Here is a 15,314-nt window from a genome sequence, read left to right as displayed (position 1 = left end):
ATAATTCAAAGTGATTTAATCTACTTCCATCCGAGGCCCTCCTAAATTAAAACTCTCTGATCTTTTGGTACCATCAAGTTTAGTTGCATAGAGTGTATTAATCATTTCCTATATAAGAAAGATCTAATTTGCTATCATCATGTTTTTAAAATGCTGTGTTATAATTTTTTTTAATTACCAGGAAGGTTTACAGATTACTTCCTTAAAGAAAGCCGCAATTCATTTGACTGTTAGTTTTTTATTGTTTTTGTTTAGTTTTGCTTTACTAAATGCAGTCAAAAGCAAAGTTAGGAGCAATGATTTTGAACATTAGTCAGAAACTCTATCAGACAGATTCTAAGGTATATTCCTTTGGGTAGCCCCTTGAGTAGGGGTTCACTCCCTTCAAATGATGATCTGGCATTAATCAGGGGGGCATTTTGAGGGAGGAGGAAAGGGGCAGAGATGGACACTGCTGCTTTTTTAAAAAAACTTACAAATGTGAAACATGAAGGCATCTCCTACAGCTGTTCTGTGAGTGATGCTTCTCTTCTAAAAGCAGAGTTTAAATTAGCATTTTAGCAAGAAGTCGTTTGACTCTTAAACTGGCATTGCTTCTTGCAAACCCAGATTTGCAAAACCAGCTGGGAATGGTTAAGGCCGAAAGCAAAGGATGGTGGTGAACAGAGCTGGGCTTCTTAGCTGAGAGATAAAGGAACAGTTTGACTTCAGACATCCTATAAGGAAATGCTCTGAGAGACAGGTTCAAATGGGAGAAGGGGAGACATCTCCGATTATAAATACTCCATGACTCAAATGGTTCATTGCAGCATGGAAAGGATTTCTCTTTACACAAGAGTACTGGGCTGGGGTCCACTTATTACAAAACACATGCTCTCTGGAGCTTGAAAAACAGCTTCTATTTCATTCCTTTCAAGAAAGCACAGCCTCTAAAAGGATTATTTGAATTATCTGTATATTAATATTACTCTGAAGCTGCTGAATATGTTTACATGACATTGCAATGTTCAGACCTAAACTTAGAGTCAGTAAGACACTGAAATGCTTTGTCATATTAGAACGAACGTGGTTGTTTGAAAACACCCAAATAATTACAGATAAAGTTTGGACATCTGTGTAGCTATAACCTGTGCTTTTAAAAAATCAAAGCTGAATTTAGGATGGATTTAGGTTCCATAATCTTTTGTAAGCATTTTTGCTTTGCTTTAAAGAAAAGTTTATTTGGAAGATCCTTAAATAATAATATAAACATGTTGCCAACTTCTGCTCTCAAATATGTTGCAGTTGACATTTAAGAGGAAATATTTTGACTGTATCATGTATCATGAAAGTGTCAGAAAGTTCTCTGGCAGGTGTAACACTCTGATTTAACCTTCTGGACTGCTTTTTCTGTGTGCAGACCATCCAGTGGAGTAAATGAGACTTCCATCTCTGAAACTGAAAACAACCCCCCCGAGCATCTCACTCATGAGGGGCGCGTGGAAAGTACCACCCTGCAGATTCGACCAGCCGCAAAGAACCAGCACAGAGAGTTGTACGTTGCCTCAGGCGGGAGTGGGGCTCCTCTAGCTGAGGACCAAGGGAGTGGTCCTGGCTTTTCTGGGAGCATAAAAGAAGAAACAGGCCTGAGCTACCATGTGGCACCCCCTATGCCTGCCCCCCAAACAGGACGCTTAGCAGACGAGATTATCTTAAGGGAGAAGGCAGAAGTTGGGCAGCCAGGCCCTGTGGTTGAGCTACAACTGTCCCTTTCACAAGAGAGACACAAGGTCACGAATGTCCCCGTGGTGGCTCTCGTGGGAGCTGAAAAATCCAAGTCTCCTGACCCAGATCCTCCCCATGTACACCACAGCGGGATCGTCCACATAAATTCAGTCCCCACAAAGGAGAAAGGGGAGGCTTCTCTGAGGTCCAGCAAGATAATCCAGCTCTCCAGTGGCACAGAGTTAAAAGTGATCCAAGGAAGTGAAGCAGGAGACTCGGGGCTGCCCCGAGTGGAAGTGATACTAGACTGCTTGGACAGGCAGAAGACGGAAGGGTGCAGGCTTCAGGCAGGAAAGGGGTGTGTGGATTCTCCAGTGGAAGGAGGGCAGTCAGAAGCACCTCCTTCTCTGGTATCCTTTGCAGTCTCATCAGAAGGCACAGAGCAGGGAGAAGATCCACGCTCGGAAAGGGATCACAGCCGACCTCACAAGCACCGAGCGCGCCACGCACGTAAGTCCGGCCCAGGGCCCCTGCTGGGCTACTGGAAGGGCCCTGGGAGCTTAGGGCATTTTGCTGCTGCTTCACTTACATGGATTTTTTTTTTCTTTTTAAGATTTTTCTTATGTCTCTCTCTGTGGTTTAAAAAAAAATTTTTTTTTTTAATTAATGCACAGAATAACAAATGGGAAATTGTGGAGAACACCAATTTCTGAAATGGAGGAGGCAATAAGTTGGAAGTTTGTCATAGATTTAAATGTATTTAAGGCACTTTCTTTTATCCCCAAAGGGCCAGGAACTGTTCAAGAAAATAATATTGTTAACGAGTCTCTGATTTGTCTCAGAATGTTGTAAGATTTCAGGTAAAATAGCAGAGGGGAGTATCTGAAGTCAGGTGGACTCGGAGTTTAAATGTCAAAAATGGTTGAGTCTGCTGCTGAGTGGTGTCTTGAAAATACAGGCTCCACCACTGATATTAAAAGCAGATCCTCATTTTGAAAAAAAAAAAATTGTCGTGCAGCTTGATGATGCTTGCAGAAGTGAGTTTGACAGACAAGGACATATGGCATACTGAGCAGTTACATGATCCTCTCCGTTTTGTATGTCTTCACTCGACTGCAAAGCATTTCATCTACCTTCTAGACACAGGAGTCAGTCTCCCGGGACCCGTGGAGGCATTTAAATGTCCCCAAATGTAAAATATATTTAAATTCAAGGCTGTCTACGGTATTTTGTTTTACCCAAGGGAGTGATTACAGAAAGGAGAATGAAGATAAGAGTGTCAGTTAGGTTTTATGATTTTTGTTATTTTCTTCTCTCTCTTTTTCTTTTTTTTTAAACAAATTTTAGAATTTCATTTGAGGAGGTAAAGGCTGACTAGCAAAAGCACTTGAAGGTATGAATGATACGCAACGGTAATGAACTCAGTTATTCAAAGTACTATATTAAATCTTCTAACCTCTCATTATTCCCTTCCAAGCATATCTTTAGCATAACCATTTGTAGCTTTATTGGCAAGTGCTGTTAATCGTCCTTAGACTTGAAGCATCACATTTATGGCATATTAAACAAGTGTGTTAAGGCATCCCTCCCATACTTTACATGTTGGCAGTGAAGTGAGCAACAACTGTGCAACTGTGACTGTCAATTTAATAGGAAGTTGTATAACACTGGTCAAAAAAAGGAGTTACATTTAGTAATGATTAAGTATTTTACTGTTTTCTCTAAATAAAATTCGATTGCCAGGGAATATCTGTAACTTTGTTAGAAAACTATTCACTCTGATTCTATTTTATTTTTTAAAAAAACGAATCATGAAGTCTGATTTTTTCCAGGGACAAAAAAAAAAAAACAACACCTAATTTTCAGTCATAAAATATTCAAAAAGTTTTTCTGAAATTTCCACTGAACTATTTTGAAGAATTCTAAACTTGCTTGTGAATCATGCTCATTATCGTTAAATACATGATGACAATTAACTGATGCTATACATTAGTTTGCCACCAATTTATTTTGTATAACAGTCATGAGAAAATAAAAAATTTAAATATAAATGTTGTTACTTTAAAACTGTCAAACTCTCATTTTAAATGACTGAATTTCTGCATCAGCTTTTACCCACAATTAAGAGGGTCACTAGTCACATAATTTTTAAATTTCCTTAAGATTTATGCTTATTCTTGCTGCGACTGAAGCAGTGTTATATTTCCAAAATAGCAATCCATTTCAAACAAATTTATCTAGACAGCTTTAGTAGCTTGAATTTCTTACATGTATTCACAATGATCCCGTGTTCCAAATCATTAGCAATTATTGATTCAGTGCCTTCAATTATTATTCATTCAGTTTTTTGAATTTATATTAATCCAGTCACCATGAATACAGGGACTCTGGGGAGATGTCAGAGTTTAAAAAAAAGAAGAAAAAGAAGAAGAAAACTTAAATATTTAAATTCATTACACTGAAACACTTCGAAATAACAGTTTCTTGCCCTCCCCACTCCCACTTTTAAAAAATGCTTGGAGACAGTTTTATATTGACATTTTATTTTTTAAATACGGAAGTACAAGGTATGTCTTACCTTGTTTTTCAGACTATATTATGTCCTTAAATTGTTTCCTTTTTAGTTTTGATTATATCCTATGGACTTTTAGTAGCCAATATTTATTGTCAAAGTAGAAAGATCCATATATTGCATATATTCTAATCACCATACATAAAGATGTATTTATATGAGCAAGTGAAACAGACCATTGTGCAGTTATATATTTCATTGTATACCATCATAAAAGTATACATTTTAAAAGAAATAAGAAAGATAAATGAGTTAGATTGCTTCAAAATTCAGCGGCCAATTGTAAGCATGTTTTTTCCATATTTACTTTCCCCCAGGAGAGTTGATTTCTGGGTTGCTATGAGGTCTTCTTGGAATTCATCAACTCAATTTAATTTTTGTACTTTCCCTAGGGCTCAGGAGGAGTGAAAGCCTATCAGAAAAGCAGGTGAAAGAAGCAAAATCTAAATGCAAAAGCATTGCCCTCCTTCTTACAGATGCCCCCAACCCCAACTCCAAGGGGGTGTTGATGTTTAAGAAGCGTCGTAGGCGGGCCAAGAAATACACCCTAGTCAGCTACGGCACTGGCGAACTTGAGCGCGAGGCAGACGAGGACGAAGGAGGTGACAAAGAGGATACCTGTGAAGTAGCCTTTCTGGGCACGAGTGAATCAGAGGTGGATGAAGAGTTATTGTCTGACATTGACGACAGCGCACAAGTTGTGAACTTTGACTGGGATTCCGGACTAGTGGACATCGAGAAGAAACTGAACAGAGGTGACAAGATGGAGATGTTGCCAGACACCTCAGGCAAGGGCGCCCTCATGTTTGCCAAGAGGAGGGAGCGAATGGATCAGATCGCAGCCCAAAAAGAGGAGGAGAGGGTGGGTGGAGTGCCAAGCAGAGAACCCGATGCTGCACAGTCGGAGGGCCTGAGAACCATGGCTTCTTACCAAAGGAAGGACGAAGAATCTGTAAGAGTGCAGAGCTCTGTGAGCAGAAGCTACATCGAGGTGAGCCATGGTCATGGCCATGTGCCCCAACAGAATGGCTTCAGTGGGGTGTCCGAAACAGCAGAGGCCCAGAGGATGATCCCTATGAACAGAACAGCCAAACCCTTCCCGGGGTCTGTGAACCAGCCAGCGACCCCCTTCTCCCCAACCCGAAACATGGCAAGTCCCATGGCGGACTTCCCGGCGCCTCCACCTTATTCTGCAGTCACACCTCCACCTGAAGCCTTCTCCAGAGCGGTATCAAGTCCGGTAGCTGGCCCGGCACAGCCTCCTCCGTGGCCCCAGCCTGCCCCCTGGTCCCAGCCTGCCCCCTGGTCCCAGCCAGCCTTTTACGACTCATCTGAGCGAATAGCCTCCCGGGATGAAAGGATCGCTGTGCCCGCAAAAAGAACAGGAATATTGCAGGAGGCCAAAAGGAGAAGCACGACGAAGCCCATGTTCACTTTTAAAGAGCCCAAAGTAAGCCCAAATCCTGAACTCTTGTCACTTCTTCAAAATTCGGAAGGCAAAAAGGTCGCTGGAGCCGGAGTCGATTCCGGACCCGAAGAAGACTACCTCAGTTTAGGAGCAGAGGCTTGTAATTTCATGCAGAGCTCCTCGGCAAAACAAAAGACTCCGCCTCCTGTTGCTCCGAAACCCGCAGTCAAGTCCTCGTCCTCCCAACCAGGAACTCCAATGTCTCCGGTCTGGTCCCCAGGCGTGCCTCCGACCCAGCCTCCTGCTTTCCCCACGTCCAACCCGTCGCAGGGCACCCGTGTCTCCTCCATCAAAATAGCCCAGCCTGCCCACGCTCCTGCCCGGCCCGCGAGCGCTCTGACCCTGGCTGGTCCCTTCAAAGGACCACAACCAGCAGTAGCCAGTCCCAACTACACACCTAAGCCAGCGGCTCCCACAGCAACAGTGAACGCTGCTCACGCTGGTGCAGCGGGACCATCCAATGAGCTCCCAGGAATGAGTGGGAAAGGAGCCCAGCTCTTTGCAAAAAGGCAGTCGAGGATGGAGAAGTATGTGGTCGATTCAGACACGGTGCAGGCCCATGCTGCTCGCGCCCAGTCTCCCACTCCGTCCCTACCGGCCGGCTGGAAGTACTCCTCCAACGTCCGCGCACCTCCTCCTGTGGCCTACAATCCTATCCACTCCCCCTCCTACCCTCTGGCTGCTCTCAAGTCTCAGTCTCCAGCCCCACAGGCCTCCAAGACAAGCAAGAAAAAGGGCAAAAAACCCCTCAATGCTTTGGACGTCATGAAGCACCAACCGTATCAGCTAAACGCATCCTTGTTTACTTTCCAACCTCCAGATGCAAAGGATGGCCTCCTCCAGAAGTCGTCCGCCAAGGTCAGTCCAGTGCCAGCCATGAAGCAAGCTCTTCCTCCCCGGCCCGTGAACGCTGCCTCGCCCATTACTGCGCAGGCCTCCTCTGTGTACTCGGTGCCCGCATACAGCTCTCCGCCTGCGTTCTTTGCAGAGGCCACCTCACCGGTGAGCGCATCCCCAGTGCCCGTGGGCATTGCCACCTCTCCCAAGCAAGAATCAGCCGCTACGTCTTACTTTGTGGCACCGAGGCCGAAGTTCTCAGCTAAGAAAAGTGGTGTCCCAGTTCAGGTGTGGAAACCATCTATCGCGGAAGAGTAATCTTATAGCCGAAGCTGAGTGTCCACTTTGCTTGAAACAAGTTGTTTGCAGTGTTACTTGAGTCCCCGAGAATGCCTAGCAAGTCCTCAACTTACTTAATTTCAGATGTCACTTCCCAATCTGGGTCCAAGGAGCATACTATTTTTAATGGGTCAAAAATCTAACTCAGATTGACTTAAAACACATTTATCTCCTTTGCACACTTAAAAAATATGGGAGCACCCCAAAATAGACATGTGCCATTATATTAAGTAAGCAGGATGCTTAGGATTTATGCTTTAGTCACAAGAAAGACAGTGATCAGTGTTAGCAGACATTGCACACAGCCTTTAGGTAGCATAACAGCTCTGCTTCTATGGTGAAAAGGGTCAAATGTAGTGAAAATATAACACGTATTGACGGAGATTTCCTTTTTAGGTAGTGCTTTATCTCTAATACTAGTGGTAAGGGATAAGAAATTTATTGAGGACAGGGATCAGCTCTGGTCTGTCAACCTCAGCCACCTGTTGGATGTTGCAGAGGCGGTGCTCTGGGGATTGTTGAAATGTACATAGTTTAATCAGAAGGGTGAGGAACAGGGGGTCAGTGATTACTGAGCACTTATTATGTATTAGGTTTTCTATGTATTAACTCATTTCAGAAGACTTCCTTAAAGTAAATGAGATAGGGCAAGAAGGATAATTATCCTTAGAGACGGATTTCCATCTTCTCTTCCCAGTTGATTAAGAAACGAAGTGAGTGTATCACCAATTGCGCATGAAAGTGTAAGTTTGTGTTCTTCAGCCGAGGCAAGTGGTAGAGTACAGTGTAAAGGAATAACGTGAAAGAGGGTGAGCAGGCTGCAGATAAAGGTACATAGGACTATTCTTTTCCCTTGGGAAAGCACACGATTGAGGCATGAAGGATTACCGACTACAGGGCTGATTGTGAAGCACGAGGAACCCCATGTGTGCGGAGGCCGTAGGGTGAGAACACACAATGATTAGCATCACTTCTGAGTGACCTCACAGATTATTTTCCTTGTGTTTGTTTTGCTTTCTGGCCACTGCTTCTCCCACTGTTCCTTGCAATTCTATTCTCATACCTTCACTTTGTCATTTATACTTGATGGACCAGGAGGATTCAGGCAAGGTTACCTTGTAAATTTGGATTGGTCACACACCATGCCATCATCCAGCTGCCTATGAAGTTAATAATGTTACTGACGGTAAACCTGAAGACCTTCCTCATATCTATTTTAAGTCCAAGTCTGACCAACCATGGAAAATATTCAACAGGAATTAATGTAGAGAGCCACAAAGCGTTTTTGACAGCTCCGAGGAAAACCATCTACTCAATACAGGAGATATGTTTAGAGACCTCTTATAAAAACTTGTCGGCTTTGAGGGTACATGGTACCATTTTAATCCTCTGAAAATGTCTGTATTCCTGTTCTTTTACTGCTATCACTGTCAACCTGCTATTTTTCACTATCCTATTAAAATATCACTTCCTTCTTTATCTGCTTAATGTACATATTTCTAAAAATAATCTTCCCTGTAGGACTGTTCTGACCTAAGTCGTTTCGCTGATGTTTCTCTTCTGTTGCTCCCCCAAACCTCTGAATTTCCTTTTGTGAGCGTATTCATTTGTCTGTACATTGTAAAACTCTACGACAGAACACACAAAAAGAATTAAGTCAGCTGCAGGACAATGGAGCTGTTTCTTTTGCTTTTTTTCTGGAAAATCTTCCATTACCTTTTGGTGGCAGTTTACCTAGAGGTTACAACCACAGGATGCAGCTAGGTCCCTCATTTGCCTTTTTTGGAAATCAATTAGGAGGATTAATACAGAGTAAAGGAAAAAGCAATCTATCCATTATATAACACTATTGTTTGGATTACTTGCTCCCTGCAAAGGAAGTCTGTTAAATGCTGTGCATTTTGCATTCTTTTTTAATAGGACAACCAAAAAAGGCTTCATAAGGTGAAGCAGGAAAGGAGATCATTTTTATAACTTTGCATTCTTGACATAGCATTTAAAGAATGAAGTATGAAGTAGAGGAAAGATCATGGAACACAGCGTAGTTAATTTGAGATGACCAGTTCAAATGTAGCCTGGGCTAGTAATGACCCACAAGTATTCCCAGTTGTCCAGGGGTTTGTGGTATGTAGGAATGAGAAGTGTTTTCAGTCCATTTCCTGTAGGACAGGTGGCAATCTTAGCAGAGCCACTATTTGGAGTTGATGACTAAACACACCACTAGCATAACTGGGAGTGTCATAGGGTGCCCAAAAATGCTTCTAAGAAACATGCCAGGCATGCAATCAAAGCATCCACAACCTCAACTGGGAACTAGAAGCATAGGTCTCATCTTGAATCGTATGGTCCTACATTATGGAGGAGGGGTGGAATCCTCCCGAACTATATCCGTGACGGAGTGTAACCACACCGTGAGGCTGGGGGAGTGGGAAAGAAAAGGCCCAAGCCAGCTCCCTGGAGCAAGAGGGATTCCCTTTGCCTCTTCTCCTCAACCAGAGAGCCTCCTGGGAACTTGCATGCAGAATAAGCTGTATGTACCACCTTTCAGGTTGGAGTTATGGGAATGATGTCAGTGTGGCAGGTGGGAGACTTAGAACTCATGACCTCAGCTTCCCGCCCACGGGGCACCCTTTGCAATCCGGGTGTTGTTGGCTTCGTTGTGGTGGCAGATGTTTGGCTGGTTGTGGAGTATGAGGAGGCAGGTTTGGTTTAGTTTTAGCACCTTGCCTTTTCCCTTGTCCTTTGTCAGCTTAGTTTCTAGGCAGAGCACCTGTGAAGTCAAGTTTTCATCATCAACACCATAGCAGTGGTCATTTACTGAGGGCCTGTGTTATGTTCGGGGCCTTATGTACCTTATCCCAAGGAATCCACTGCATGATTTACAGGCACTGACATATAACAGAAAATGTAGCCACAGTCACTGACTTGCTGCAGGATCTCATGCCATGTTTTCCCCGTGAGTTTCCCCTTAACAATGTCTCAAACCTCTCTTCCTGGACCGTTGTGCCATGACGAATGTGCACAACACTAGATATTCTAGGAAGAGAGGCGTATGTAAATCGAAACACAGCATAAGCCTCTCAGTCTTGGAGGAGAATAGACTGAATCACAGAACTGGTAAGACTGGGAATCGGAGCGCTGACACTTCAGTCTTAAAACATTTATGATATTGTTTCTAATATTTTGATAAAAACACATTCTGTTTTGAGAGAGGAAGGATCACACTGTTTCTGCATTTTGACCATTCGTTGGTAGCATAAAGCATAAGATTTTAGGAATGTATTTTATAAGACACATTTGGGTTGTCATTCTGGAGCATGTAAAAGTTTGTACTTCAAAATATATCTAGCATGATTGTTAATGGTAACATGTATCGCATTTAATCGGCACAAGAAGCAACTCATTTAACTATAGGAAAACCGATCCGAGTTACACAATAGTTCTTTCAAGCAAGCCAGGGTTCTTTAATTCTTCTAGATCATGCCAACCCCTTTCTAGAAGAGGGCTTCTTCATAGCGCAGCTCAGTATTATCACACAGCCTGAATTCTAGCTTGGCAGCGAGAGTCACATCTGAGATGTCAAAAACAAATGATCTACGTTTAAAGCAAACTTGGGACCACTGTCCTATTTACAGCTACTAGGTTAAAGAACTTTGAAGGTCGTTGTGCTGCTGACAGGCATATCAAACACTGACACTCTTTTGGCACTTTCAGCCTCTTAAGAGCCCAAGAAGACACAGGACTCTTAGTGTCTGAGGGTGGATTTAACCTTTCAGGCAAAAGCCCTTGCTGTGTATCATTTTATCCAGTTATAAAGTTGAGAAGCTGCAAGCACCCGTATTCTAAGGGTGAGTTCCTGAAATCCCCTGCTGTTTTATGAGTCACAACCGGCCCAGCAGGAAGGCTATTTGAAGTCATGGTTATCAACAAGAAGTGATTGTTTTCTGAAAAGCTAAATGCTTAAAATGCTTCAAAGGGAAGCAGTGGGCAGCGAGGGTGCTCATTCCCTCCTAAAATCAGAGTTGTTGAGTTTGTTTTAAAGATTGCTAAGAGTTCATGAGAAAAATATATAAATTCTAAGAACCAACATTATATTCCCAGACACACTGACCCTCACTGGTCTCATGTCCCCTTATCACTGGACCCTGGGGGACACAAAGACTCATGTAACACTTCAGTGCTACTAAGTTCGTCAACAAGTATTCTGGGAAAAAGCAGAATTGAATTCTTCTCTACACTTCCCACCAGGGTTGGCCAAAGGCCATAAAGCAAACTCACAAATTCCCACAGGACCCAAACACCAGGCAAAATCACTAAAAGAGGCCAGTCTCCTTTTCTTCCTCTATGGTTAAAAAAAAAAAAGAAAAAAGAAAAGTATGAAAATTATAGTCTATCCTATGGAGCAGCAGGCCAATAAAAATCAGTCTTCTGGAAGAGCCCCCCAAATCAGACTTATTCTTTCCTTCACATTACCAGGTACAGCCAGTTTATTAAATTTTCAAAAAATTAATATGTTTCTATGGTATGTATATCTGTACACTAAATTACCTCTTGGCACTTGGAAATCACAGAGCTTATTGCTCAGAGGCAATTGAGTGAAGAAAAAATTTAATTTGAAAATATCAAATCCTGTCAGACATTTCTCTGACTCCTGATTTCATATAAGGTTTGCTAGCTAATAAAGTATATCTCAAAAAGAAAGTTAGGCTTATTATGGGGTCCTATAGTTTAAGTCATTTTTTGTTATTGATACATAGAATTTCTTTTACCCCTGTTACCTCATTCTTGGCATGTTTATCTAAAGTACGTGTGTTTTTTGACTGGTGAAATATGCATTCAGGGTCCCTAATAAAAGTGGTCCCAAGGACCTACTTTCCAGCCTACCTTCCTTCCTCTCCCTGATAACACTAATAATACCCAGAATAATAACATTCATATGTGCCATGGAGGAATCCTGCTTTCACAGCCTCTACTTCTTGAGCTCCTTGATAACTATTAATGATTCATTCATGGAAAAACAAAACAAAACCAAAAAACAAAGGATTGCAGCTAGCTCTGAGTTGAAAAGTAGTGCGCAATCTAGGAATAAACTGAGAAAATTTTTCTTCTTGGGAATAAATATCAAGCAGCAAAGTATTTTGTTCTTCAGCAGACATTTTAGAAGTCAAGGAATCTTTGATATCCTTACTTGATGCAGTAATCTGTTTTCAAAACCACCCAAAGGCCTCGAGTCAAGTATTATGATCCAATGCAGGATTACATGGATGGAGATGGAAGCTGGGCAGCCATTCAAACAACCTCGTGAGGCCCGAGGAAAAGGCAGGAGGTTGGGGGGGAGGGGTTCATGTATTACCTTTCTACTATGTGTCAAGAACTGTGTTAAATATTTCCCATAAGTTATAGCAATAGCTAACATTAACTGAACACAAATTTGGGGCCCTGAGTTGTGCCAAGTATCTTTCATAGATTATCTCTTTTCTTTTATTGAGATACAATCCACATATAACATTATATGAATTTCAGGTGTATAACATAAGGATTTGATATTTGTATTTATTGTGAAATGATCACCACGATAAGTGTAGTTAACATCCATCACCACACAGTTACAAATTTTTCTTCTTGTCATGAGTATTTTTAAGATCTACTCTCTTAGCAACTTTCATATATACAATATAGCATTATTAACTATAGTCACCATGCTCTACATTGTATTCTCCAGACTTATTTATCGTAAAACCGGAAGTTTGTACCTTCTGACATCCTTCACCCATTTCAGCCACACCTCCCTCCATTCCCATACGTGATCACCACAGATTATGTCTTTTAATCAGTAGTCCTTATGGAATAGCTACTATCATTATCCCCAGTTGACAAATTATAGTTGGGATTCAGAGGCACGAATAGGCTAAATAACTTGCCCAAGATCACACAGTGTTCATTAGTGGACTCTGTATTCAATGTAGACTTGCACTCCTAATTGATTATACTGTGAATTCATTTACTCCTCAGAATGATGCTGAAAGGAAGGTATTATTCCCAGTTTACAGGTGAGGTGTCTGAAGCTCGGAGAGGCTAAACAACTTGTCCGACAGTCATTAAGCTTTTAAGTCGTAGGATAGGTTTAGAACTAGACCTTTGTCTGACATCCAAGCCTGGACCCTCCCTTCCGTACTGCATGGTTTCCACAGTCTCATTAGACCCCAAAATACCACTCCCTGAGACCTGTTAATTGTGTGTTCCCCAAACTGTTTAGCAAGAGCCTACTCTGTATGGGCTTTATAGGTGACTCTGACCTGTTGAATGACATTAGAAAGACCCCCCTTACTTTCAGAAGATTGCACATAAACTCAGATGCTTTGATAGTATGTTGGAAATGAAGACCAGTCTCTGAGAAAGAAGCATCTGTCTTATAAGTAAAAAAGGTGAATTTGACAGTGCTTTTGTACTAGTTACCCAAATTCTCTTATTTTCTTATTTTAGGATGAATAGGTGATACTTATGGGCTGAGATTGGGGCGGAATGTCACTTAAAAAAATAAAGTAAAATCGGAGTCTCTACGTAAAAGGAAGTGTTCTCCTAGGCTTCATGCCATTCTGACTACATGTAATTCAGGTTATATTCTTATTAAATAGTGAAACCGTACCCAGCTTGGCTTGTTACTAAACCCATAATAACTTAAGACATTTCAATAAGAATAATTCTAAACAGAATAATAATGAGAGAGTCACAAACTTTCAGTGTTTCAAATCTAAAATATAGTTGTCACTGGAATCTTAGCATTCCATTAAGTCTCTCCTGGATATACATGAGGCAGCAACACTTTCCAGCCACTGTGTCCTCAATGGAAGATTTCTCAACAGTTATTTCTGTCAAAGACTTCCCAGCAAGGACAGTTTTACACCTTATGTTTTTTCCAGTAGCTTTTTTTTTTCTTTTTTTCTTCAACTATGTCTCATTGTTATTTTGAAAACATCTCCTGAGGAACTGGTGTAATGGATTCTAGACAGGGGTTTGAACATTCCCATCACTAACTTCAAGGAGAGAAGACATGAACTTCTAAGTTCATTGTAAAAACGCCCTCATTATATTTGCAGGGCTCCACTGCCTTAATTTAAAAATCATAGAGCCACTAATTAAGGTGATAATTATGAGGGCTTACTATATGCTAGATATATGCTAGCTGCCATTCTAGATACTTAACAAACATTGACTTTTTTAGTCATCACAAAATGACTATAAAGTAGATATTATGATCATCCCATTTTACAGATGAGAAACTGAGGTAAAGAAAAGTTAAGGAACTTATCACAGGAGGTTGGGATAAGGCTCAAGACCTGACAGTCAAGCACCAGAGCCATTCACTAACCACAAGGCTACATTACCTCTCTTGATCGCAAGACAAAGGTCACAGATGAAAGAAATTGTGGCATCACAGCGATAAGCTTTACCTGTCTTAGAAATAACTCAAAAGTTACTTTAAATCTTCTAAATTATGGGGCACCTGGGTGGCTCAGTCGTTGAGCGTCTGCCTTCAGCTCAGGTCATGATCCCAGAGTCCTGGGATCGGACTCCACATCTCCCTGCTCGGAGGGAAGCCTGCTTCTCCCTCTCCCACTCCCCCTGCTTGTGTTCCTGCTATCGCTATCTCTCTGTCAAATAAATAAATAAAATCTTTAAAAAAATAAATAAATAAATCTTCTAAATTAAAGTAAGAAATATTAAAAAGATTTCTTAGAGTTTGGTAGCCCCAAATGATAGACACTTGTAAACAGGTACAAGGGGAGAAGAAAAGCTATAGTTTTATTTCTGTCGGCCTATTTGCTTATAACTCAATACATTGTAGGGGGAAGCCTAACATTTTGCTAGTTACCATTGAACAGAATTTGCACTAGACCAAACTCCTCGAACACCCACTTCCAGCCAACTAGCATTGTATATTACTACTAGGGTTGTGCTCATTTACACCAGGTAAATTAAGGGAAAAAAGAATAGTGATGAAGAGAAATCTCTCAAATTTTAAGAACACTATGCAGAAAAATATTCCCACCCCCCCTTTTTTAAATTTAAAAAGTCATGATTTGGTTTAAGGGATGAAAAAGGTAACCATTTCTTTTTTTTTTTATGTTATGTTAGTCACCATACATTACATCATTAGTTTTTGATGTAGTGTTCCATGATTCATTGTTTGCGTATAACACCCAGGGCTCCATTCAGTACGTGCCCTCTTTAATACCCATCACCAGGCTAACCCATCCTCCCACCCCCCTCCCCTCTAGAACCCTCAGTTTGTTTCTCAGAGTCCATCGTCTCTCATGGTTCGTCTCCCCCTCCAATTTCGCCCCCTTCATTTTTCCCTTCCTACTATCTTCTTTTTTTTTTTAACATCTAATG

General features: G+C 41.6%; 1 protein-coding gene and 1 long non-coding RNA gene across 4 annotated transcripts in view; one reads left to right on the top strand and one right to left on the bottom strand.

Moving 5' to 3' along the window:
* LOC115943400 (uncharacterized) overlaps nt 1–15,314 on the bottom strand; it is a 438,133-nt gene that overhangs the window by 342,038 nt on the left and 80,781 nt on the right. The window lies entirely within an intron of this gene.
* The window catches only part of SYNPO2 (synaptopodin 2), a 148,932-nt gene that overhangs the window by 125,432 nt on the left and 8,186 nt on the right, over nt 1–15,314 (top strand). The window contains exons 3-4 of one of the 3 annotated variants that reach the window (XM_081812933.1): nt 1,400–2,214; nt 4,669–6,869. The exons of 1 other annotated variant lie outside the window; for it this stretch is intronic. In XM_081812933.1, the coding sequence (XP_081669059.1) occupies nt 1,400–2,214; nt 4,669–6,869 (3,016 nt within the window). Of the gene's footprint in view, nt 1–1,399; nt 2,215–4,668; nt 8,400–15,314 lie in introns of those variants that run through there. One more of the 3 variants, XM_081812932.1, reaches the window with a different exon arrangement.

This window comes from Leptonychotes weddellii, chromosome 2 (genome assembly GCF_054177405.1).
Source record: "Leptonychotes weddellii isolate Sample4059 chromosome 2, ASM5417740v2, whole genome shotgun sequence".
In the NCBI taxonomy this organism is placed as follows: Eukaryota; Metazoa; Chordata; class Mammalia; order Carnivora; family Phocidae; genus Leptonychotes; species Leptonychotes weddellii.
The sequence above is the reverse complement of the archived record's forward strand: the minus strand, read 5'-3'. Positions and strand labels throughout refer to the sequence as shown.